Here is a 27751-nt window from a genome sequence, read left to right on the forward strand (position 1 = left end):
ATGTGTATCAGACTATATATTATACACTTGTTTTCTCGTTAGTCAGTCATTTGAATTGAAACGCGAATAGCATTTGTACATATTTTTCCGCAAACGATAATATTAGAGATTAAGCTCTCAACAAATACTTATATGCAAATTTCGTCTTATCGTTTTTTGCTGAAATTTTCACGAAGAGAAAGCTATTGCAGAAGATTAAAGATGAAAATTTCAACCGTGATATTTTTCCAATCCGCTACTTTGAATACTCCTGAAGCTTATCCAGTTAAAAAAAGAAAAAAAAAATATTCCTTCATCTCTAGTCAATAAAGCATCCCGTAAAAGCGTTCCTGCTTTCGAACTCGACGTTCTTTATGGATTGAAATCCCGGAAAATCTGCATTACGACCGCTGCATCGTGCTGTGACGAAATTACTTAAAAAACGATGGATTAAATATGCGTTATTAAAATTGAGCCAGCCATTTTATAGTATAGCTAATTTCGTAACAAGTATAAAAACTTTGACATTTTGTTGAAAGAAGATTATTCTTCAATAAATAGAAATAATATCTCTATTTTCGTTTATATATGTCATATCTCGAAATAAATTTTCCAACCAATTGTTCGCAAAATATTTCTTATATTTATTATGAAATATTCGATCTCGGTCTTTACGTCAGTTGTCATCAAAAAATTAAACTGTCAAATTAACGTGTATAATAAACTTTAACATTTTGTTGAAAAGATTATTTTTGAATAAATGAAAAATGATATTTCTCTTTTCGTTTACATATATGTGATATTTCAAAATAAATTTTTCAATCAAATTTATTATGAAATATTCAATATTTCGAGCTACTATATGTTACTAAATCTCAATCTCGGTTTCTACGTTAGATGTCATCACGAGGAAATGAAGCTGTCAAATTAATGATATAACACATTTTAACATATTTTGTTGAAAATATTATTTTAATAAAAATGGAAAATAGTATTTCTCTTTTCATTTACATATATGTGTTATCTCGAAATGAATTTTTCAATCAAATTTATTATGAAATATTCAATATTTCGAGCTACTATTTTAAAAAATTTCAATCTCTACATTAGATATGTCATTGTGGGAAAATGAAGCTGTGAAATTAACGAGTATAACAAATTTTTGTTGAAAAGACTATTTTTTACTAAATGGAAAATGGAAAGTACCTCTCTTCTCATTTACATATATATGATATCTCGAAATAAATTTTCCAACCAATCCTCACAACGCTTCTTATATTTATTACAAAATATTCGATATTTCGAGCTGTTATTTTACAAAATCTCGATCTCTACGTCAGATGTCATCGGGGAAATGAAACTGTCAAATTCGATTATTAAAATATCTCAAATCACGATATAGACACATCGTTCAATGTTGGGAAACGAAAAAGCAAGAAAATACTCGATACGCAGCTGATGCATATTCTCAGGGAGAGGTCATGCAGTTCTCGGAAGGAATAGGTTCGATATATCTTCGCGATGCGTGCTGGCGAAAAAGCGTCGCATATACCAGCGATAAAAGAAATTGACAGAGGTAGGACAGCCTTAGGATTTTGTCGAGTCGCTCTCTCTGTTATGAAAAGAGAAATGTAACGAGTATAACGGGGCGAGAGAAGATTTCGTTCTCCTCGTGCGATATCTCTTTGTAGCGAGATCGATATCGAGAATCGATACAAGCTATGATAGAGAGATGAGGAACAGAGAGATAGATAGATAGATAGAGAGAGAGAGAGAGAATTCGCGTTTTCACGCGTCAAGGTTCAAACTTCAATAACTTTATTGGCCGATCATTTATCAACATACTCGGGTATCAAAAGCAAAAGGCAAATTTCTCGATCGAATATCGATAGAGAAACTAACTCAACACTTTGCAGGCATTTAGTTTTTAATACACCTCTTCTAGAGTAGAGAAGTCCTCGCGATATCGTCGTTGTAACATGAGCGTTTGTATCAGGTAACACACTTTACATCCATTAGTCTCTATTTGTTGAAGGGATACTTTGAAGATTTCCCCGACAATGTATAATATTGCCGTTCGAATTAGCGCGCGAGACAGATATATTTCTCATTCAAAACTCGAAAGAAATTTGTATGACCAGAAAGAGAGAAAGATAACTCATTCATCGCAACTCATATAATATAGATATAAGAAAATGTTCAAATTTTGATTAAAAGATATATTTCCTCTTCGAGGACAAAGAAAAGTTGCAACATTTCCATAAAGCTTTCTTGTGTCTACCTGATTATTTTATGATCCAGCTGTCTTCTTCGTAGATGCAGCCTCTCTTCCTTCGAACGATCCTTTCAAACCCACACAACCCACTTTCCCTGTCTTCGCTACCTAGGAATATCGACATATCGGCTGTTGTTTACTATAGGCCTTTACCCACCCCAGAATTGATATTGAGCCCAAGAACGGGGGTTGCTAAAGGTCAAAATAAGCGATAAGAAGAAAAGCGGAGAAAAGAAAGAGAAAGATAGATAAAGAAAGAGGTTTCCAACTTATAAACGAGCTGTTGAATATGTCCTTCTCCTCGATAGAGTTAAATAGAGAGAAAGGGAGAGAAAGGGTCGCGCGATGGGGAGCTACTCTTCGAAGGACAAAAGGTAAAAACAAGGGTGCAAAGCCGACGAAGCGAGAACAAAGAGGGACGGAGAGAGAGAGAGAGAGAGAGAAAATGAGGCGCGTTCTGCGATATTGGATTCCGAGTTTCGCGGAATAACGTCAACGTCGTCGTCCTCCACGTCGTGGTTGGTGGGCCGCCCCAGGCGCGACCCAGGCACGACCCTACGACGCCATCGAAGGCGATATAAGCTCGTTCTAGTTTCTCAACAAAGTCCCGGAACAACCGAGAGGCGCCTTCGACACCCAGCGGACGAGCGAATGCGACGCTACTCGCTATTTCCATACCGGAATAGTGGATCGACCGAACCTATCGACGGACGACGAGCTTCGCTCTACGGCGAAGTGGGTAAAATTTCGATCGGGTTTCGCGAACGAATCTTACAACTGGATATACAGTTGTGTGGCAAAATAATAGCACCGCACAGAAAAAAAGGAATCCTTGATTCAAGTATATTTTTATTCTTGATTGATTTAAGCATAGAATGCTCTTTGTAATCACACATTTTTGTTTGCCTTAATAATAAATAAGTTTGTGTAAAGTATATTTTATCCTTAAGATATATTCTTGTTTTAAAAATCGCATATGGTAAAAACAAACTTAGTCACATTTGAATTATGAATTATTATATATACTTGAAAGTACCGCTTATATCCGATGCACACTTGTCACTTGTCCTTGCAATATTTATAAGTAAATTTCAGCTTCAATCAAGAATATTTTGCACTTTGTTTTAAGGATAAATTATCCTTTATCCAAAATTATTTATATTTGGCGCTATTATAAGGATAAAATATACTTGAATCAAGGCATATTTGCATTCTCTCAAGGATACTGTTTTTTCTGTGCGGTTGAAAAAATCAGGGGAATTTCTTGTATGTTTCCTCCACTATGTTTAACTGTCTTGACTGTATATCTGTATATCTAGGATTAAATTCAGGGTATCAATTCTGTCACTTTTATCAAAGTGAAAACGTCAAGCGGAAATTTTTCACTTTTCACGTTTTCACTTTGATCAAAGTTACAGAATTGATACCCTGACTTTTGTGGTCTTCGAACGAACCGACGAATACCAGGAAATTCTTTAATAATCACTTTTCGATGATGGAGGAAATATACAAATTCCCCTTATTTTTTCAACCGGTGCTATTATTTTGCACATAACTGTATTCGACAGACGTCTCTGACATATTCGGATCGAGCGTTATACATTTCATGTAACAGGCAAATTAGAATCAGACACGTCGACGTTCGATGCTAAGTAAGGAAGTGTGTGATATGGTTATAAACTTGGCGCTCTCCTAAGTAATTTGTATGACATATTCGCGATTGGAATCGCTCGAAGAGAATCGATAGAAGAACGAGATTGCGCGTCTATGTTTACTGATTGCTGCAGATATCTGGTGTTCGATTTCTGGAAACGGATAGTATTTTCTTAAATGGATCCAATGTATTACCACTGATAAGCAAAGATTTTAGTTAGAAAAATAACTATTGTAAACAAAGTGAATTTTCGCTCGAGAAAAATCACAGTTAAGGGCTAGAATTTTCAGCAAAATCTTATTACCTCACTAATAAGTGAGACGTAAGACGCGAAGAAGCAAGGTGTGAAATGTCAATGATTAAAGGCAGTGGCATTTTCACTGATAAGCAACAGCTTTTCAGTTATAAAAATAACATTGTAATTAAAAGTAAATCTTTATTGAAAAAATTAGTTAGTGCCTGGAAAATTATTAATTGAAATTTTACTATCTTACTAAGAAATAATAAGTAAAACATGAGACATAAGATAATATTTTTTGAAAAAGCAAAATATAAATATTTTACTGATTATTGAAAATCAGTAAAACATTCGCTGCTTTATCACTGATATTTTCATTGATTCAGTTCAAGAGAGTGACATTTTCACTGATTCAAAATATTGCAACATATCGCAACTCTGGTTACTAGCTCGTATTTTTTTGTCGTTAAATTTTTAAAATGAAACCCATTAAAAACGCGCACTCCAGAAACATTATATCGATATTGACGAATCGCTATTGAAGATTGGAGGAAATGACAATATTATTTTTATTTTACAGCGACATCGCGTAAAAGGTTTTTTAAATTCGTTGCGACGTACCTTCTGGAAACGACGGGTTGACGATTGTTGATTCGATACTTCATTGCGCTATTGCATATCTAAAAAATTGATTTCTTTTGTCAATGGTCATTTTGTAAATTCAACATAAAAATTGCACCGCAAAATGCGTTTCGTAAAAGCGTCATCGTGCATTTTACGTCATATCGGAAGAGGAGCTGCAGCACCATCGAGGAAATGTTTATTTTGAAAAAGCGGATTATTTCATTGAACGTTTTACTGCGCCTTAAGTAAAATGTTAAAGGTAACGAAAGCGCAAAAATTACAAATTATAAGAGTGCGAATAAATTTTTTCACGAACCTTACACTTTTTTCATAAAAAATGTGAATAATTTCATTTTAAATGAAATAAAAATAAAATATAAAAATGCAAAAAATTTATGTAATCGACTCTCTTAACGGTGTACAGAAATTAAATAATGTTCCCGAAATACATATATAGTATATTTCTGCCGCAAGAATTGTCGACTCGTTCTGTCGAGAATATTGTTCGCATGTTGCGGGACACCGCAGAAACACACACACACACACACACACACACACATACAAGCGACCATTATTGTGATATCGGCAAATTTGTCCCCGTCACGCGAACACCGTCGTCTATAACTCCGGGGGTCCGGCAGGTTCGCTGTCACAAGAGAGGGTCTCTTAGGATGCTCGCGTTACAAGTTACAGAAGTACCTGGAATCTGCATTGCAGATTAGCCCAGTTGCTGTTTATTCTCTCGCGGCAGCCGACACTAACCGCGAGCTGTAAACACACTCCCCCGGTCCCGGTAAACCACGTTCGAATGTCGCGTTATTATATTTGCGATCCATCAACGGCGGGATGCATCCGGTCGCGAGAGCATCATCCGGCAAGTTGTCGGTCGATGTGCGTATATATATATATATATATATATATATATATATATATATATGTGAATGCGTGTGTATGTGTATAAACAGGCCTATCTATAATAATTATAATTGATTATAAAGCAAATAATTCTTTGTAATAAATGATTTATATAAAAGTATTTTAGAGATTGAGTACATAATAATATGAATTGAATAGATATATATAATAATATGAATATACATAATAATAATATATAATAATATGAATATACATAATAATATGAATTGAATATATATATATATATATATTCAATTCATATTATTATGTATTCAATCTCTAAAATATTGTACTTTTATATAAATCATTTATTACAAAGGATTATTTAGTTTATAATCAATTATAATTATTATAGATAGTCCTGTTTATACACATACACACACACTCACACACATATATATATATATATAAAACAAAATTAAACAATCATATATAGTAGGCCAACTAAACGAGCAAATAAATAAGATGTAAAAAATTTTTTTATTGATAGTTAAATCATTAAATTAACATTCCGTTACAGAATCGATATAAATTGTAAACGTTTCGACTGCACTACAGTCTTTATCAATACATAAAAATTAAATATTAAAATATAAAGTTAGATGTTAAAAATACAAAGTTAGTTAAATATTAAAATATAAAATTGAAACGATTCTTTGCTGTTGACCAATAGATATGCAAGGCGATTGGTCTGAGATGCCAAGTTATGCGACATTTGAGCATGATTATCGTTTTAACAAGTCCTTTTCCCCGATATTTCAAGTGTGTGTTGCGAAGTCTGAATACCAAAATCTTGATTTTGGTATTCAGACTTCGCAACACACACTTGAAATATCGGGGAAAAGGACTTGTTAAAACGATAATCATGCTCAAATGTCGCATAACTTGGCATCTCAGACCAATCGCCTTGCATATCTATTGGTCAACAGCAAAGAATCGTTTCAATTTTATATTTTAATATTTAACTAACTTTGTATTTTTAACATCTAACTTTATATTTTAATATTTAATTTTTATGTATTGATAAAGACTGTAGTGCAGTCGAAACGTTTACAATTTATATCGATTCTGTAACGGAATGTTAATTTAATGATTTAACTATTAATAAAAAAATTTTTTACATTTTATTTATTTGCTCGTTTAGTTGGCCTACTATATATGATTGTTTAATTTTGTTTAATTTATACGAGCCTTTCATTAATTAATTTTAAAATATTTATATATATATATATATTTATATATATATATATATATATAAATATATATATATATAATAAATATATATATATATATATATATATATATTTATTCAAATTGAATACTTAAAACGTCGCTAATGGTATTTAAAATAGAAACGATATATTTAATTCGACCCAAACTAGCCAAGAAAATTTTCATTTTATTTCCACAACGTTTCGACCATCTGTTTTTGGTCTTTTTCAAGTGAAAAACTAGAATGGTACAATTAATTAAAATTAATAAACATTTTTGATGTTAAACGCAAGAATTAAAATTTTTATACATACTTCCTTGATAAAAGCGCAGTTAGTTGACACTGTTGTCATGATTATTAAACAATATGATTATCGGACTTTTTTTAAAAACATTTGAAATAACTTTTGAAAGAGAAAAATTATATATGTTTCCATTTGGCGACTGAACAGATGGATAACAAATATACTGTGCTGGAAATTTTTAGATATTAATGATCTTAATAAATTAATAAATGAAGCAATTAAAAAAGATATATATAAAATTACTTACAAAATGTCAAAAGAATAAAAAAGTTCGCCTTTACAAGATGTTATGTGTATGATTGAATGTCAGAAATAGGACTGTCGAAACGTTGTGGAAATAAAATAAACATTTTCTTGGCTAGTTTGGGTCGAATTAAATATATCGTTCTATTATATATATTTATATTATATATATATATATATATATATATATATATATATATATATATATATAGTGTGTGTGTATATATGTATAGGTATAGGGATGTACGAGGTATTTTCTAACAAATATAGAGTCGGTCCGCGTATATACGATCGCGGATGTATCGCATAATGCATTCCGTTTACCGTGCAGAGATTAATTAACGACTGCATAAATTATCGAGACGCGGCGCGCGCAATACGGGGCGGTCGCGTAATTTGCTAGCGAGGGTTCGAAAATCTATTAGTCGCGGAAATTGTACAGTAGCTCACCCTCTACTGTCACGTTAATCTCGCGGCGACCGGCATCCGCGCCGGGCAATTACCAATTTACCAAGATCAACGATCCTATATTTTACTCTCCTAACATTTTCTCTCCTTCTCTCGACTTTCTGTCTCGACTCGAATCGATTTCAATCTTCCCTCTCCGATCGATCTCGTCTCCCGAATTCAGATTTCTGTCTATCGCAACATTTTCCAAATAACGCGGAACGCTGTTATTCTCCGCGGCCGCTTCCTGGACCGATTCCAAGTGCAAACCCGAGGGAAGATTGGCCACTTCTCCGCGTTACTCTCTTTCGAACGGAAACGATATTCCGTCAAGATGTCTGCTCCTAGATTTCTTTTCTTGTAAACAGGCGGAACGAGGAGGACGCATCACCCCGGGAAATATATATATATATATATGTATATGTCAGAGTGTGAGGATGATCTCCACATCGATTACAAGTGTTTGCTTCCCTCGTTCTTCCTCATAAATGTGAATTCGCGCTTCTTCCTTTTCTGCCTCCGAGAAAATCGATCACCTATCAGTGCATTTTTCCATTCAACGTTTTTTCCAGATTGAACAAAGTAAATTTCATCCAATTACATCTCTCGTCGCGTCTTGCCTCGAAGAAAATTATATCGTGTCAATTTGCAACAGATTTATGTCAAAACGTTCACTCTCTTTTCGCTTTTTCTATATATTGATTTTTAAAATCTCTCTTTGCTTCTCCTCTTAACAGCGTAAATTATTTACTTAATTTAAGGTGCAAATATTTTGTTATACTATTAAAGTTTTACAACTACTCTAAAAAAATACAACTACTCTAAAAAGGTGACAGAAATAAGTCTAAGATGAAAATTAAAAAAGAGCTTATGGTCGGAAAAGTGTCAACGTTAAAGGATATTACTATATAATCCTGTATAATGAATACCAGTTTGGCAGAAGTTTCTCTCTACCAGAACGTTTGATATTAAGTTAGTATACCTACTTATATTTCTAGTTTAAGCTTGAAACATCATCCTTCCTAAGATTTGCCTTCCTACAGAACTTACGTAAAAGGACTCCAAAGGAGTACACGTTTCTGGCGCACGTTTCATCAAACATTCAAAAATGTTAACTTAAGCACGCTGTTAATATATAGTCTTTCGTATATATTCTGTATGAAAGTATACCGCAGAGTCTTGAAGTGCATTTTATCTGCACAGAGAGTTCGTAAATCTCCAAAAATTTCAAAAACAATTTGTTCACTCTATTAATAAAATAGTCGTGGAAAAATGGTTATTTTGAATTAAAAATAATAGATTAAAAAAAAGAGATTTTAAAATAATATTCATTATTGTACTTTCAAGTTAATTAGATTTTATTTAAAAAAAATTAAAATAGAGATTTTTTTTATTTAACAAAATGTTTACTCAACTATTATTAGTTAATTAATTTTAAATAAGTGTTTGTTATTTTAATCAATAAATTTCGAAATGTTGTTCAAAAAAATGTGCATAGAAAAAAGTTTACATAGAAGCTCTCTCTCTCTCTCTCATCTCTGCGGTTCGCGAAAGAGAATTTCTGACAACATCTACGCTCAGCATCGATATTTTATTATTCAGCCGTTTCGCTGACGTCAAGATCGAGGTGTCTATAAAAATTGTCGATTATTATTCATCGTGTTTATAAATGGACGATATCAGTTATTCAATATATTTAGTACGTTATAGACTTTCCGAATATTTAGTAGACTATTTGAATTATATATAAGCATAAATTTTATTTAAACAGAAAAAGAAGTAATTTAATTATACATAACTGCCGTCGATAAAATGCTAGAGAGTCACTTGTGAACATTGAGAAAAAAACAAAGTGCAATACGTGAAATAAAATAAAAAATGCTGCACAAGAAATACAATGTATAAAAATTTTGTTATGCAAATATGTTGAAAATAAAAATGGGCAAAGAGTAACTCATTATTTTAGTAATCAATAATTTACTTTTTCGACTAACTCGTTATTAATCTTTAAGTATTTGGCAAAATAAAAAAACAAATTTTGTGAAATTATCAAACAAAAAGAATTCCAATATAACTTTAGTTTTCATTTTCAATATGTATTATTTCCATTACTAAATTCTAAAGATTCTAAAGATATACATATATTGAAATAAAATATCTATAAAGTTATTAAAAAATAAATATTCTAAATAAAAAATTAAAAAATATTCCTAAAGCTTAATTTGTCGGAAGCTCCTTATTCTTAATTATTAATTATTCGATTATTTTAAACGTAGGTACGCCGACGATTTTTGTTGAAAATTGAGATAAAGAGGCAAGGAGTTTGTAGTAAAAATGGCATTCCATAATTTTGTAACACCTTATATATATATATATATATATTGATTTATATTGTGCGGAATATTTCATAAACGTTGCCCATAAACACTCGGAGGTTTTGCGATAATATTTTTTATACACGTAGAAAATATGTCCGTGCGCAATGACAACGGATAAAAAGAATAATGCATATATGTACTAATCTCCACTCGGTAATTAAAAGTTTTTTGCGCCGAGAAACGAGCGACAGTAGAATTAAACAGTTCAGAAAGCGTACACGGAATATCTCCACATGTATTCGTTGATTAAGTGCCTTGAAAATAATTGGACATTAATTGAGGCCACAAGCCACGTGTGTTAAAAAGTCGCGTTTGTTTCGAGTTTAACAAATTGCATAGATGCACACTATGCGTTTCACCAACATTAAAATTCTCCATTATTTATGATCGCATTTATACATTGTATGAGTTCTCTCATGTCTTCTCAATCAATCCTTCGTCAAATAAATATATGTATATATGTACATGTTACATAATTAAAATATAATACAATAATTATATTAAATAGCGTATCTAATATTATAATATTATATTTTAATTATATATAATTGTATATATAATTATTTATATCTACAAAAAATATATACCATTAAAATTAAGGATTGAAGCAATTTGCAGATAACGTTGATTATGATTAAACGAGTGTACGTTCTTTAGACTCTCCTCACTCTATCACCTGATAATCGTGCGAAGATTTACGAGGGTGGTGTAACATTAGAGTCCCGGTCTCTGACGAAGATGGACAAAGTAAATTTATACAGTTAATGTACAACACGTTCCTCTCCTCATTGTACTCTCTCTCACGTTGGACCCTATATCTCCCCGGATTACCGCAACTATATCATAGCGACACGATGTCAAAGTATATTTGCTCAGGAGAGTGGACCGGTTAAAGGAGACTGTCAAGCTGTCGAGTTCCATCGGCGGCTCGGACCAGGATTGTCGCAGGAAGCTGCTAAAAATATAGTCCGTGCGATATAAAAATATGACAAACGATATGAAAATACATCTCGTCGTGCGTGAAAATAACTTTTTCTTGCCGCATGAGAACCTGAATACCTTTGATTTCCATTGTTGCCTCATTAATCAATATTCGCGCGCATCGTCGCGCGGTAGAAAGACGCGTTCGACATTTTTTAATATAGAAGATGAATATTTTTCGATATAATCTGACGCGCAAAAAGTATATACCGAATCATATATAAAGCGAATTTTCACAATTCACGAAATTTCTCATGAAAAACTAAAACCATCTCCTATTGTCACTTTCTGGGAACTCAAAAATAATTAATTATCCGCACAACTACATATTAATCCATGTAACTTGGATGTCGCGGAGTAGCGGTAAGGATATCAGCAGAGCCTATGTGTGCGCATGTGTATTAAAAAAAAAAAAAAAAAAAAAAAAAAAAAATACTGACACGCACCGACGCACTCTACAGAGACCGCGAGAGAGACCCATTTCGAAGAAGCAACAGTGAGCCGGCGGCCGTGAGCTTTGACCCGGTGACCCGGAGTGCGTGGGTTGCGCGAGGGACTCGACGAAGAGGGACCAGGAGAGAGAAGGGTAGCAATGGTGATGGTGGTGGTGGTGGTCTTTCTCCTCTCACCATGCAGAGGATGGAATCGATACCTGTTTCTCCTACCAGCCCAACCGAGCCACCCCTACCAACGTCCACCGCCCTTCGTTGCTCACCTTCGTCGTTCGAGCAGACGGCAGACCGGCCGACCAGCCAAGCCGACCGATCGTGTGTTGGAGGCTCGAGGGTGGAAGTCGAGGAAATAAAAGCATAGCGCGCCTCTCTCTCTCTCTCTCTCTTCTTCTTCACCAGCCACGACGCGACGCACCTGCGGCACCGTCGCCACCCTTTAGAAAGAGCTTTCTCAGGGATAAGCTCGCAAGCTCGCATCAGCAAGATGGGCTTAATGTACATATTATAATTGCGCACTTACTCGTATAGGCTCGACAGGACTGATTAATTAGACGAGTAAGATCATGTAATATTAATTATGTGGAAAGCTTTCCTGCTGTCAAGTTAAACGTCAACGAGAATCTTTTTTTCAATCGCAGGATCAGAGCTTTTTTAAGAATTTGTCGATAAAGCGCGTCTGCACATTAAGATAAAAAATGATTTTCTACTAATGTTCTAGCAAATTATAGCAATGTTGTGTTTAGATGATTTTCAAATTAGCTAGATGAAGATGAAATAAAAATATGTATCTTAGATAAGATGAGATGATTTTGTTTTAAATATATCTAGATTAAAGATAAAATTATATGGCGATTCATCTAGATAAAAAATTTTCTAGATAAGATTTAAGACTGCATATGTAAACACAGTTATAAATGTAAATTATAAAAAGGATATAAAATATATACATATGCATATATATATATATATATATATATATATATATATTCATATTTTCATTTATAAATTTTTATCGCTTTACTGTTTAAATTCTACTATTTAAATATTTTCATGTGCTATGATTCTAAACCAAAATTATCTGAAAATTATTCTAGATAATTTAGTAAAGATAATACTTTTTACACTGCAAATGAGAAATAAGAAATGAACAATAATTAAAAAAGATAGATTCGAGGAATCATGTGTTTAAAGTAAAAACGTTCGATCGTCTTCTTTGATCGCTTTTTTAGAAAATTCCTGAGCCTGCTAATTGAATTTCATTTAATTCGGCGTATGATATTCTCGATATAAATAATCTCGAAGTAGCGGGAGTGTATTATTGTGAAGACGCGCAATAGGACGTATCGAGATTGGATATTTCGTGAGAATGATCGTTATTCCGTGAGGCCGCCTGTCTGTCGGGAATCGGGCTGCGCCCGTTTCTCCCGCGCAGACCACGCGTAATAATTAATTAATTTCCTCGTCATTCGACTATCGATCGAGCGCTTCGCGCGCAGTGGCGCATGTAAGAAAATCCGCCGAGCGAATTGATCGCGAAGAAAGGAAATAAAGTGCAAATATTGGCGTGTCGACCGGGCGATAGATCTGTCAGTTTCAGAGAGGAAACGTGACTCTGTCACGAAAAAGCTTGCGTTTAATAGATTTTTCAATTAAAGTGCAACGCAATGCTGGAGAAATAAAATCAACGATATAATAACAGTTAGTGATAATATAAAAAGTTCCATTCCGTTAATTGAAAGCGAAATGCAATCAAATTAACGATTATTACACCAGTTAAAAATTAATGGAATAATATAATCATAAAGATTCCAGATTTTTTGCGAAGAAATACGTGGAATAGTTTCTAAATATATCGAAAAAACAAAGATTGAAATGTCAACTTCTGTGATTAATTGACAATTAATTTTTTTCGCTAAAGCACGAAACGAATTACACATTTCGTCGCAACTGATATTACACTTAACCGCGTTATTCGTCTTCTTAATGTCTCTGAAAATTTAGAGCCCAAAGAACCCGAGTAAATTGACGACCGTAATGAGGTTCTGTCCTCTCAAAAAGGAAAATTATTCTAGATTGGTTCAGAGACCAAAGAATGCTTAATTACGTCGCGTCATATATCAGAAATGCTGACTTTTCGAACTATGTGTTCCACGTGCGCGAAATGGCACCTTAGTTAGACGGCAACACCTGCCCGCAATGGCGGTGTAAGCAAGTTAAATCAATGTTCGATTCTACTGGCAGCTGCCATTTCAATTCGAGCCCGCTTTTGACATCGCGTAACATATCGCGCGTACAAAAACATCGCGATTTCAAATAAATCCCAGAAAACCTCGATAAACATTTTTAATTCCTGTTAATTTTTTACCAATAATTTTGCTTACTAGGTATATGAATCCAGACAGCACCAAATCCAAAATTGACGCATAAGATATCAAGATGATTTTTGGATGTCATATTATAAGATTTCTTATAAAGCTGTCTTAAAAATGTCTTAATGATATCTTATGTCCATTTAATTCTTGTTAAAAACATTTTTAATTTCTGTTAATTTTTTACCAAGAGTTTTGCTTACTAGGTATATGAATCCAGACAGCACCAAATCTAAAATTGACGCATAAGATATCAAGATGATTTTTGGATGTCAGGTCATAAGATTTCTTATAAAGCTGTCTTAATGATATCTTATGTCCATTTAATTCCTGTTAAAAACATTTTTAATTCCTGTTAATTTTTTACCAAGAGTTTTGCTTACTAGGTATATGAATCCAGACAGCACCAAATCCAAAATTGACGCATAAGATATCAAGATGATTTTTGGATGTCAGATCATAAGATTTCTTATAAAGCTGTCTTAAAAATGTCTTGATGATATCTTATGTCCATTTAATTCCTGTTAAAAACATTTTTAATTCCTGTTAATTTTTTACCAAGAGTTTTGCTTACTAGGTATATAAATCCAGACAGCACCAAATCCAAAATTGACGCATAAGATATCAAGATGATTTTTGGATGTCACATCATAAGATTTCTTATAAAGCTGTCTTAAAAACGTCTTAATGATATCTTATGTCCCAATTTTGAACTTGGTATCTGGGAATTGAAGAATATAGGAATAAAATTCCTCTTCATCTTACATAAATCGGTAAAACGTGTAATCCGTAGACATTTCGTGACGTAGATCGAGGGAGAGAATTCTTTCGCGGAGAGAAACGTGTCGAGTAATGGAGAGCCGCGTAAAATACATTCGCGTATATTCCCACATCAGTCGCACTTTCCGCTAAACTGGGTTAGGAAATGTGCATAGTAGGCACGCCAGTATAGTGTAGCACCGACAAGAAACTGCGCTGATCGGAATTGCGTTGCCTCGTCTGAGAGAGAGAGAAAGAGAGGGAGAGATTGAAGGCAAAAGGGAGAGAGATATATTTTCGCTTCTCGGACCCAGACACATTTAAAGGAACATCCTTGGCCGCGAGGAATTCGTGAATACAAAATTTGGTGGATGGAAAAACGGCCCTCTAACGTTACGACCGAATATGTTCGGGCATATACACAGGATCTCGGAAAAGATCTCGAGGTTGCACTTGGCTGCAGCAGCCCGTTACTTCCGGTCGATAGGCATTTATTGCATTGGCGATACATGGGTCCGCGCACATATCTCTGTGGGAGTCAATAGCATAATTTAGCGCAGCGGGATCTGTTCAATTGACGATCCACATAGTCTCTCTTTTGGACAATCAATTATTCCTTTGATCATTTAATCCTACGCACGTCAGACCGACGCATTAATAATTAATCAATAATATATGTTATTGTATTTAATTATATATAAGGGCTTATTTTATTTACTTATATGTATATAGTATATAAATTTATTTATTTAATTATATGTAATTAAATAAAATAAGCTTTTTTAATCATACACAATAAATATAAAATTTACAATTAGTTCAAAGAAAATTTTTCTTTTAATACTTTAAAACGTCGTTTTTTTAAACGGATGTCTTCAAACGCAGATATAAAAAAAAATAATGATAATATGTTAAAAACATGGAAATGTGTGTAAAGTAAATTTGGACGAAAAACAGAAATAAATCGCAATATTTCCAACGATATGAATATCAACGGTAAACGTGTCAGTCACAAAATAAATAATAAATGGCGATAAAAGTTATCTTTGAAAAATATTTTGTAACCTACTAATTAAAAGAGAGCTTATTTTTTTTCCGACCAACTTGCACGACAGGCTGTAAAATTTTAACGATTCGCGAGACGTGAGAGAGAAAGAGAGCTCGTTCCACCGAATACAATGGATATTACTACACTGTTATCCAGAGAACTCGGCAAGTTTCAGGTAAACTGGGCTGAGCTTGAGCTGGCGGAATGGTTTATCGATTCCAACCCTTGTCCTCTTTATCCTTTATTTTCTTTACTTCGTCATGCACATGCATGCACACACATGGGTGCACGCATACATATACAATACACCCGGAGTCACAGTTGGTTTACGTTCGAATTAACAGTCCGTGTTTTATAATCTTCGCTCCTAAATCTTTTTCATTGGATATATACCACGTATATCGAATCGTATCGCGCATGGTCGCGTGCGACGAACAAAAAAATAATATATTACCATTTTTCTCGGAAGATTAACCATCTCCCTGATTCGATGCAAACGTACGAAGCTTTTATACGATCCCGATTTCATTCCAGAAGATTTATTCATTCGTACGCGCGGCTCTCTAATTTTTCGATTTATTATTATCGCCTACATCCTTATTATTTAGATTACAGATTCTCTCTCTCTCTCTCTCTCTATTTTTCTCTAAAAAGGAAATTTTTATTTTTATCGATATAAATCTACGTTCCTCGCGTATCAAATAAATCCCGTTGATTTCCGGATCGTCGAATTCACGGGTAGATTAATGATTTCGCCATTTCTCGCAGAATATCATAACGTTTCGACTCGAACGTTGAAGGTGTCGCGCGTTTCGGTTGAGCGAAGCTTGCTTTGGCAGGGTGGTTTATTGATTCTGTCCCTTTTCCTCTTTACTCCCTACCCCTTTACCCGTGTTTTGCACACGCTTTGCACATAACCCGGAATGTTACGAGATCGCTGACGTACTCGTTACCAAATTTTCGCGCGTCGACCCCAGCTGCTCGACGTTTCCAAGGGAACGCTTGTCGGTTCGTCCCGACGATTATTATTCGAAAATACATACTGCCAGTCACGTATAATGACCATGAGCTGCTGAAAATATTTTCCCCCCAAGTCGATAACTTTGTCCTTTTCAATCGTCTTTTTTATCTCCCTCTTTTTCTTCGTCTCATGTGAATGTATGCATATTTTATTCCAAATTTCGAAAAAGAGTATGTTTTTACATATTATTATTATATTTATATATTTCGTTGAACTCTGACAGTGTCTTATCTACGATTAAAATATGTTTCCTGTGAAAGCTTTCAAAATTTGAATTATAATATTTATATATATTTTTTGTTATGTTATTTATTATAATACATTTATTATAAATACATGGAAAATATATTGTAATTATAATATATTTTATATAATAATTATTATTTAATTAATTATATTATATAATATATAAAATTATTACAAAAATATATTGAATTAATTATAACATAGGTATTATTGGAATTTTTAAGTGCATTATAGGTACATTTCCTTCAAATTAATCTTCGAAACAAAATAATGAAGTTCGATCGAAAATAACGAAAAAATGTTCACATTTAATAAAAAACTCTTTGCTTTTAATGGCTCTCAATTTCTCCTGCTGTGACGAACATCTCAGCATCATAATATTTAACTAATTGGGATTATTTCTTTTAGACGTGAATTGCTACCTTTTTACAAGATTGTGCGAGAATGTCTCTATTTGAATATACATATAATAGAAAAAATAGATCAGCGAAAACGTCGAATCTCTCTATTAAAGCCTCAGCCTATGCGGCTGATTTTGCCGATCACATTTTTGTATATTCACTGTTAACACTGAAAGGATTAACGAAACGATATACTGTCGTCTTAAATGCCACTGAGACTCAACTTTCAAGACTTGGAAATAACTCGAGTGTGATTGTTGATACCGCGAAATTCCTCGCAAAAGGACCCGGAAGAAGGATATTTGCGTTCTCAAGGTATTTATAAATCCTCCAAGCTGGATTTCGCGGTGTTATGCGGCTCGTTTCCGCGAAATGAGGAGGAGAAATCGCGGAACAGGACAAATCCGTCCACCAATTTCATCTGTGTGGTTTTCTCTCTCTCTCTCTCTTTCTCTCACACACACATACAATAATCTGGCAGTATCTCGGTATTCAAATGGTTCCGTGTACAGTTGTCGTCGAGGGTGGCAAGCAAAGATTATAATCCGTGAAGCAGCGGCGAAATCAGTGGAACTGGTCTGGCATTCAACAGGCCTCAAACCAGTGACCCAAATCCGCGCTCTTGAGAGACGAACGCTTTTCAGGGATCGAATTATCGGCACGCGGATCCCTCTCTCTCTCTCTCACTCTCTTTCCAATATTCTTTTAACTTTTTTGCTCTTATATTGGTGGAAATGGTCGGATATGTAAACGCGGTCCGATATATCGGCAAAAGCATTGAGATTTTGTCAAAGTGATAGAGTGAACTGGGATACTTTTTAGTGATATACTATAGGGAAAAAATTGGCAACAATCTTTCAATCAACCGTGCATTAATGGAATCTGATCGAGGTTTGAATAATGTGAGAAATGCCTTGCATTTCTTGTGTATTTTTATTATTTTATTATATTACACGTATTGAGAATATTTTTTATATAATAAAAAATTTTTTATTATTTACATTTATATTTTAGAATTGTTTTAATACTTATTTTTATTATTTTTAATTTTCGATGAAAAATTATTATTTTTATTACGGCGCGCATTTAATCCATAGATTTAATCCAATCACGTATCACTTTTACTGAATATATACATATAACGTTTAACACGCACTTAAAACGTTGACACGTGATCATTTAAAATTGTCGGATAACGTTCTGATAAAGGAAATATTTGCTTTTTCAAGATATAAATTACGATAAATTGTTGACTGACATCTTGGTATTAAAATGTGTGAGAAGATAGATAAAATATAATCTGTAGAAATTATGATATATGACGTGCAAATTGTGCGAGGCATTTTTCTATCTTTTTATTATACCTTAGTAAAACAACACTTCTTTTTCTTAATGAAGACATATATACTTTTGTAAAATTGCTTAGAAGAGAAATTGATTTTTAAACAATAGATAAGAGATACAACGTGAAACGTTGTATAAAATCGCGTATAGTTGGAAAATTTGTGTTTTCTTGTTAAAAACTGTTCCCGATAAAATTTTGTCTGAAATATTTAACACATTTATGTTAATTTAACATATTGCTGTTGTGTTAATTGAATTAAAATGTTAAATTATTAAAACAAATTAAATGTAAAAATAATGTAAAAATAACACAATGCGAACCTATTTTTAATTTTACACAATAAATAAATTCCATATTATTAATGACAAAATTTATGTGTTAAAATTTACAGAGAAAAATGTTAATTTTATTTTATAATCATTATAAGTGAGAATGATAAAAATATAAAACTAACACATGTTAATTTTTACATTAAAACCGTATTAATTTTGCACAAAATTTATTTCAAGTTTACTTAAAGTTTGCATTTATTTCATATTAAAATATTCGTGTCACCACTTAACATATCTGTATTATGTATTAAATAAACACAAAAACTTCTATGGATCGTTTAGAACATGTGATGTTTGTTAAATTTAACACAAATTGTTCAACTGTGCGTAAGTTTGGTAAAGATTTTTATATTGTTTACAAACGTGTCTCTCTCTCTCTCTCTCTCGTGACCGGAAGAATCGCGCGCGACACGACTGCAAAATCGCCGAAACGAAGTTAACCCAAATCCATACATATCGTAACACGGTGTTTTCGAGGGAGACGAATTATCGGACGACCCATTTTCGCTCAATGTCGCGCCGAGGCCCTTTTTGACCGTTCGCCGACATGGAAATATGATAACGCGTACCTGCCAGGCGTCAAAGAGGAAAAATGGCGTTCGCTGAATATGCCGATAAGACTTTTGTGAAAAAATTCGAGCGGAAAAACGGTCCCCCTATTTCTCTACCTCTCTATCCGTCGTTTATTCCGCATAGCCGTGTTTTACGTGTCAACGCGGTAATTTCGCTATTTCGCGGAATATTTAAAAGTTATCCGAGCAACACACATCTCTCTCAACTTTCTTTCACCTGGACCAAGTTTTCGGACGTCGATACGCCTCGGACGTCGCTCGCGAAAGTTAAGCATGGCACAAATTTGCGTTTTCAGAAAGTTACCCATGCGATTCTCCACGAAAGAGACCTTCAGTGTACACTTTTCGCAAAAGTTTTATCTCTTTCGCGAATAAAATTTCATTCAAAAGAGTTTTCATTCGAAAAAGAAATTTACTCAAATAATACCCCCTCAATTCTACGAATGAATGAATTCGCGCGTAAGAAAGATTAAATTGACATGGTTGCTTTCGCAAATTTAATTTTAAAAATTTATTATGCGCGTTACGACGTAGAATTATAATTCTCCAGCGAAATGAAAGACTTTTAAGACTACTTCAGCGTCGAAAAATTTATCAAGCGACAGAAGAATATTAAGATAAAGAAAAAAATAAACAGAGACAATTCACTTTTCTCCAATTTAATTTAAATGATGTTGCCGTGTGCGCTCTGTACATAAAATTATCCTTGCCAATGCAATCTAATCCTCTCTAGTGTTGGCAATTCTCTTCATCTTAGTGTGTCGGAGAATAATTATCCAAATTTTGTTTAATTAAATTCAAGACCTGAGAATATTCTCTCTTGCCAGGGGTAGGAATGAGACTGCTTTTATATTCACCGGAGATTTTTTTAAATGAAACTCTGGCAAGCGTCTTTAGCTGAGATTTCATCGCGAAACAAGCTGGTAATCGCGGAACGAGCGGTGAATTTTAAATCACGATCGGACGAAATAATTCTTCAAGATAATTCAAATTACAGTTCAAGGGAATGAAAGATTAGTCTACTTACAAAATGTTTTTTTCAAAAATTATTTTCTTAAAATATTATAATATTAATATAGTTCAATAGAGAAATGTTTGTCCATAAAATTGTTATATTTCTATTTTTTGACATCGCGAATATTTTTCGAGATATATCGAGAAAAGCAATATATGTATAAGATGTGTGGTTTCATCCCTTGGAATCGTTTTTGGGCAACTAAAAATGTCTAAATTCATCTATTTATCCTTTGTTACATGCTTTCAAAGTTTCATAAAAAATAATTCTTCAAAATAATTCAAATTATAGTTCAAGGGAATGAAAGATTAGTCTACTTACAAAATGTTTTTTTCAAAAATTATTTTCTTAAAATATTATAATATTAATATAGTTAAATAGAGAAATGTTTGTCCTAAATTTTTATATTTTTATTTTTTGACATCGCGAATATTTTTCGAGATATATCGAGAAAAGCAATATATGTATAAGATGTGTGGTTTCATCCCTTCGAATCGTTTTTGGGCAACTAAAAATGTCTAAATTCATCTATTTATTCTTTGTTACATGCTTTCAAAGTTTCATAAAAAATAATTCTTCAAAATAATTCAAATTATAGTTCAAGGGAATGAAAGATTAGTCTACTTACAAAATGTTTTTTTCAAAAATTATTTTCTTAAAATATTATAATATTAATATAGTTCAATAGAGAAATGTTTGTCCATAAAATTTTTATATTTCTATTTTTTGACATCGCGAATATTTTTCGAGATATATCGAGAAAAGCAATATATGTATAAGGTGTGTGGTTTCATCCCTTGGAATCGTTTTTGGGCAACTAAAAATGTCTAAATTCATCTATTTATTCTTTGTTACATGCTTTCAAAGTTTCATAAAAAATAATTCTTCAAAATAATTCAAATTATAGTTCAAGGGAATGAAAGATTAGTCTACTTACAAAATGTTTTTTTCAAAAATTATTTTCTTAAAATATTATAATATTAATATAGTTCAATAGAGAAATGTTTGTCCATAAAAATTTTATATTTTTATTTTTTGACATCGCGAATATTTTTCGAGATATATCGAGAAAAGCAATATATGTATAAGGTGTGGTTTCATCCCTTGGAATCGTTTTTGGGCAACTAAAAATGTCTAAATTCATCTATTTATTCTTTGTTACATGCTTTCAAAGTTTCATAAAAAATAATTCTTCAAAATAATTCAAATTATAGCTCAAGGGAATGAAAGATTAGTCTACTTACAAAATGTTTTTTTCAAAAATTATTTTCTTAAAATATTATAATATTAATTTTATAATTCAATAGAGAAATGTTTGTCCATAAAATTTTTATATTTCTATTTTTTGACATTGCGAATATTTTTCGAGATATATCGAGAAAAGCAATATATGTATAAGGTGTGTGGTTTCATCCCTTGGAATCGTTTTTGGGCAACTAAAAATGTCTAAATTCATCTATTTATCCTTTGTTACATGCTTTCAAAGTTTCATAAAAAATAATTCTTCAAAATAATTCAAATTATAGTTCAAGGGAATGAAAGATTAGTCTACTTACAAAATGTTTTTTTCAAAAATTATTTTCTTAAAATATTATAATATTAATTTTTATAGTTCAATAGAGAAATGTTTGTCCATAAAATTTTTATATTTCTATTTTTTGACATTGCGAATATTTTTCGAGATATATCGAGAAAAGCAATATATGTATAAGATGTGTGGTTTCATCCCTTCGAATCATTTTTGGGCAACTAAAAATGTCTAAATTCATCTATTTATTCTTTGTTACATGCTGTCAAAGTTTCATAAAAATCCAAATTTTGGAATTTCGCGAGGTTCTCTTACCAGTTATGTACATATGTACACACACTTCGGCCATCTAACATATTATACCCTTCGCTATTCCGCAGACTCTCGGGCCGCATTGTACGCAAATTTAATGCGCGTAATAGCACATGCGCGCACGGCAGGATATTCTAGCCCGGGTAATTCCCGTCAAAATTTCATTCAACGATGCAGGTCGCGATCGTTAGAATAACGCATAACGGGTAACGCGTAAGTCGATATACATGCTCAATCGCTCGTTCGCGTGCACCGTCGATTCACGCGTAATAAAGTTGCGTTGATTTTCCGCCACGCGTGGCATCACTTCGTAGAATTGTCCGGGAAAATAACTTCGTAACTATTTGCCGGATGAAAAATAAAAAAAAGCAAAAGTCAATTATAAATGCAAATTATGAACGAAAAATTTATTCCGCTACACGAACCTGCGGCGTGTAAAATACACGGACTCTTCAAGAAATTAATTTTAAAATAATGAAAAATGCATGAACCTTCCAAGAGATGAATTTTCGTATAATAAAGTGCTTACTTCTCATGCTAGCCCCACCCTCCATGTTCCTGATATGACCTCTAACTTTTTCATCTATACATATATTTCAATTTTCAGGTGTCAATTTTTTCACGATGCAAAGTATCGGGTAAGATTATTATTTCGCAAATTTTCAATTTTTCACACATTTAACCATTTCTTGATTAAGATCAATCAAAATTAATATTGGACGCTAGTGGTGAAAATAAACTTGGCAAAATTGATTTCAACGTAACTAGCAATTTTATTCAATACTTTCATGACGTTTCGATCATTTGGTTGTGGTCCTTATCAAGTGAGAATTCTATAACACAATATTACACAATAGTTTTTAACAATGTTGAAACGTCGTGAAAGTATTGAATAAAATTGCTAGTTACGTCGAAATCAATTTTGCCAAGTTTATTTCTTGATTAATTCTCAAATTAAAAATCTATCGTAAAAAGAAATTATGGATTTACGCGATTTTTTTAGGATCAGGAAATATCTATTACAAAAGATCGAAAATTAAGAAAAAAAAAGTGTGATTGATATTTCTTTTGGCACACATTCCTTTCCAAAAACAATATATAATAAATTTCAAGTTAATCAAAAAATTTCATGCAAGAAAAAGTGGCTTGTTAGATCGTCTTTGTTGATACAAGCCAGTATGTCGAAGCGACAATTATCAACAGGCGATGTAATAATGGTGAGAAAATGTACTCGTTACAGGAAATTTTACCGGAAATAATATCGCGGCTGTAATTTCACGTCGCGCTGCGTAAAACCCTCTTTGTCGGTCGTCTTGTGTGCGGCAAATAGTAAATAGCTCTTGTTACGTGGCGAGAATTCTGTAGGTTGAAACTCTCTAGAGGATTTACCGCGCCGTTAATTTTACGGGGATACGACTGGTGAGAGCACATGGAACAACCTTCTCGAACGTGGAGCATCCACAGGTTGTCGTCTGACCTAACTCGACGTAACCCGAGTGATTAAGGACGTTGAATCAATGGAGGGAGACCAGGTTTCAAGAGCAACGCTATCTTGCTATCTACTTGTCAAAACATTAGTCAAAGGAAGAAGCTCGACAAATTCCGCGTCGAGATGAAATGTTCAGACTTAACGGCCTGACACTTCTCCTAATAACTTGAAATATCGAACAATATTTCTCCAGAATGATTTGAAATATTGAAGTTATCAAGCTATCAACTGCACGCTTTTCTCTCGTTAAATTACATCCCTTATGTTTCTCTTTGAAGGAGAGTCCGAATAAATCTGCGACTCGACGATCGCGAAAATTACAAGCAATTGCATCGCAAGAAATAATTATTCTCTCGTTCTTGTTAACAGAAATTCCGTCCGTCTTAAAAAAAAAAAAAAAAAAAAAATTACTCTCTAGCTTTTGTAGCGACATTGTACCCTCACAATTCTAAGAACCGTCTTGCAAACGACAGAGACAGCGGAACAAATTATACTTGAGAACAAGGCGTCAATCTTCTCTTTCCAACGTTCTTGCTCGCACTTTGATAAACAGTATTCAACTCAGATACACTTAACGCTTTTGGAGCTGCCAAAAAGTTAGACGGTGCAAACGGCAACATATTTTGTACCTAATAAATTCGTTCAGATGCTTCACCGTTTCTAACCAACTGAAGGTAGGCTCGCGAAGGTGGAATCAATACACGAACCTACAACCGTCTCCACACAATGCTAGCCGGCCAAGCTCGACGAGAGAGAGAGAGAGAGAAAGGGTGGGAAGGAGAGAAAGAGAGGGAATGAGGGTGAGGGTGAGAGAGAGATAGTAGTTGTACCATCTTCTCCGCCGACTGTTGCTCAATGCTTGTGTGTGTGTATGCGATATTCTCCCTTTTCTTTCCTGCTCTTCTTTCTGCGTCAATTTTTCTCCTTGCGCCTGATCTTGTCTCCTTTTTATTTTCGGAAATAATGCAAAATCCTGAATCCGGGTGAATTGCCAAAAGCACCCCTTCTGACGGCGCGCCTTCGTTCTGTTCCAGGAAATTCAGCGCCGTCAGTCCATTTTCGAGCCCAGCCAGCGTACATTGGCCGACACAGTTCGGTAAACAACAATTCTCGTTGTGATTTACGGCTTATGCGCTATTCCTCCCTACGAAAATATTCAAGCAAGCAGTATTCAGCCTCCTTCGAACGCGTTCATTCAACATTTTGTTTCCCTTCGTCATCGATTTATCACATCGCCGCACAGTTTATCAAAATTAAGAATGAAAAACGAAACCTTTTTATCCCACCTTTTCCCTATGCTTGATTCTCGGAAATATAAACGCGCAAGTACAAACGTCTCGTTTTACGGGAGAATTCTTGGAAACTTTAGAATCAAAGAGAGAGAGAGAGAGTTTGTCTTTTCCCGAAAACGTGCGCAGACAATTTACTAAGACGTCGCGTCTCGAACACAATTTCCAGACAATCAGCATTCACTCCGAATCCTCAAACAAACATACATCTTTCGTGCGTGAATAACGTAAGCTTGAATCTGTTTGATCCGCAGGAATGGGGAGTGTCGGCAGCAACGTGACAGGGACGACGACGACAGAACCGACGACGTTCCTGCCAGATGCAACGCCGACTCTGAGCGAGCGCGAACAGCTCAAAATCGAATTCTACAAAACGTACGACGTCATGACGGGGGTTCGGATCGCCGCGACCCTCGGCGGCTTCTTCAGTTTAATGGTGTTGCTGGTAGTTTACAAGAGCAGGTGATTATCGCGACAATTCAATCGTAATTATTTTAAATAGGAACGATATATTTAATTCGACCCAAACTAGCCGAGAAATTTTTATTTTATTTCCACAACGTTTCGATCATCCGTTTTTGGTCCTTTTCAAGTGAAAAATTCCTTGATAAAAGCGCAGTTAGTTGACACTGTTGTCATGATTATTAAATAATATGTCACATCATATCGTGACTCTGTATAATGAACACATTGACTTGGCGGAATCTTGACTACTCATCAATTTTAAACAAACACGGTGAAATACACTACAATGATGAACTTACTCGGAAATATGCTTGATAATGGGGACTAATTTTTTGATGCTGGATAACATCTAAATGTTTCAATTCTCATATCAAGCGGTTCTGACGATATTTTCAACTAATAATGTTCAAAAGGATTGATGACGTGGAATGGACTGTCAACTTGTTCTACTAACAACAGTGAGCTCGTTTACATGTTTTTTGACATAATTAAAAAGTTTACCATCTCAGTTAAAAAATGGTTAGCCGATTAGAAACAATATCTATATTTTAATTAATGATATAAGCGTAACCCAATTTAAATTTATTGACTCCTCAAACCAAAGGTTCATTAAAAAATAGACTCCAATGCGTAATATGTCATAATTTTACTTAAAAGAATTTTTTATTGTTTTTTTATATTTACTGAAGAAGGCTGAGGTAACAGCCGAAACGTTTATTTTTTATTATCATTGTATTTACTAAGAAATAAATTAATTATGTGTTGACATTACATCTCTCACTAATTTAATATGCTCGTTATAGTTGGCCCTGTCTTTCTAAATCTTAATTTTATAATATTACACGAGCCTTGTCTTTAAATATCTAATTGTATTTTTTATTAAATTTAAATAATATGATTATCGGAATTAAAAAATTTTTTTTTAAATAAATTTTAATTCAGGCATAGTCATGGAAATTGAAGCGTTAAATAACTTATCGTACACATGCAATATTTTTAAAAAATATATTTTAAAATTAAAATTAAAATTAAAAAATTCCGATAATCATATTGTTTAATAATGACAACAGTGTCAACTAACTGCGCTTTTATCAAGGAATTTTTCACTTGAAAAAGACCAAAAACAGATGGTCGAAACGTTGTGGAAATAAAATAAAAATTTCTTGGCTAGTTTGGGTCGAATTAAATATATCGTTCCTATTTTAAATACCATTAGCGACGTTTTAAGTATTTAATTTAATTGTAATTATTTTACATTTCTTAGATTTTTCAAATTCGGACCCTACATCTAAAAACTGAGAAAAATTATTATTTTTTGTTTTTTTTTATAAATACTTGGTACATTTTCAACTTTGATACTGTATTGATAATTTTTGGAGCTTTAATGTTCGATACGTTGATTATTATACGCCATCAAATAAAATTTTGTTTAAAATTAAGAAATCAATTTTTTATATATCTATCTTTCTCTATTTAATTTATTGATTTTCTCTACATTTTATATGTATTTATATATTTATTATTATTTATTTATCGATGTAAAGTGCAATCTGTAAAAAAGTTGATTAGTTAAAAAAATATTAATTCCAATTGTCATCCAAAAATGACAGCTTTTTTTTAGATGACCTTACCAAATGTCACTTATACGTGACACCCTTATTTTTCCTATGCGGGGCATAAAAACTTTCAAAAATGCAAAAATGATTCCTCAATTTAATATAAAAAATTCAAACAAAAAATTCTTTCAAAATAAATTTTAATTCAGGCACAGTCATGAAAATTGAAGCGTTAAATAATTTATCGTACACGTGCAATATTTTTAAAAAATATATTTCAAAATATAGTTTAAAAAAATAA

General features: G+C 33.2%; 1 protein-coding gene across 1 annotated transcript in view; it reads left to right on the top strand.

Moving 5' to 3' along the window:
- The window catches only part of LOC114940402 (uncharacterized), a 93897-nt gene that overhangs the window by 51651 nt on the left and 14495 nt on the right, over positions 1-27751 (top strand). The window contains exon 3 of the mRNA XM_029315072.2: positions 25684-25891. Within this exon, the coding sequence (XP_029170905.1) occupies positions 25684-25891 (208 nt within the window). The remainder of the gene's footprint in view (positions 1-25683; positions 25892-27751) is intronic.

Source organism: Nylanderia fulva, unplaced genomic scaffold (genome assembly GCF_048542155.1).
Source record: "Nylanderia fulva isolate GAGA-0341 unplaced genomic scaffold, ASM4854215v1 Scaffold16, whole genome shotgun sequence".
In the NCBI taxonomy this organism is placed as follows: Eukaryota; Metazoa; Arthropoda; class Insecta; order Hymenoptera; family Formicidae; genus Nylanderia; species Nylanderia fulva.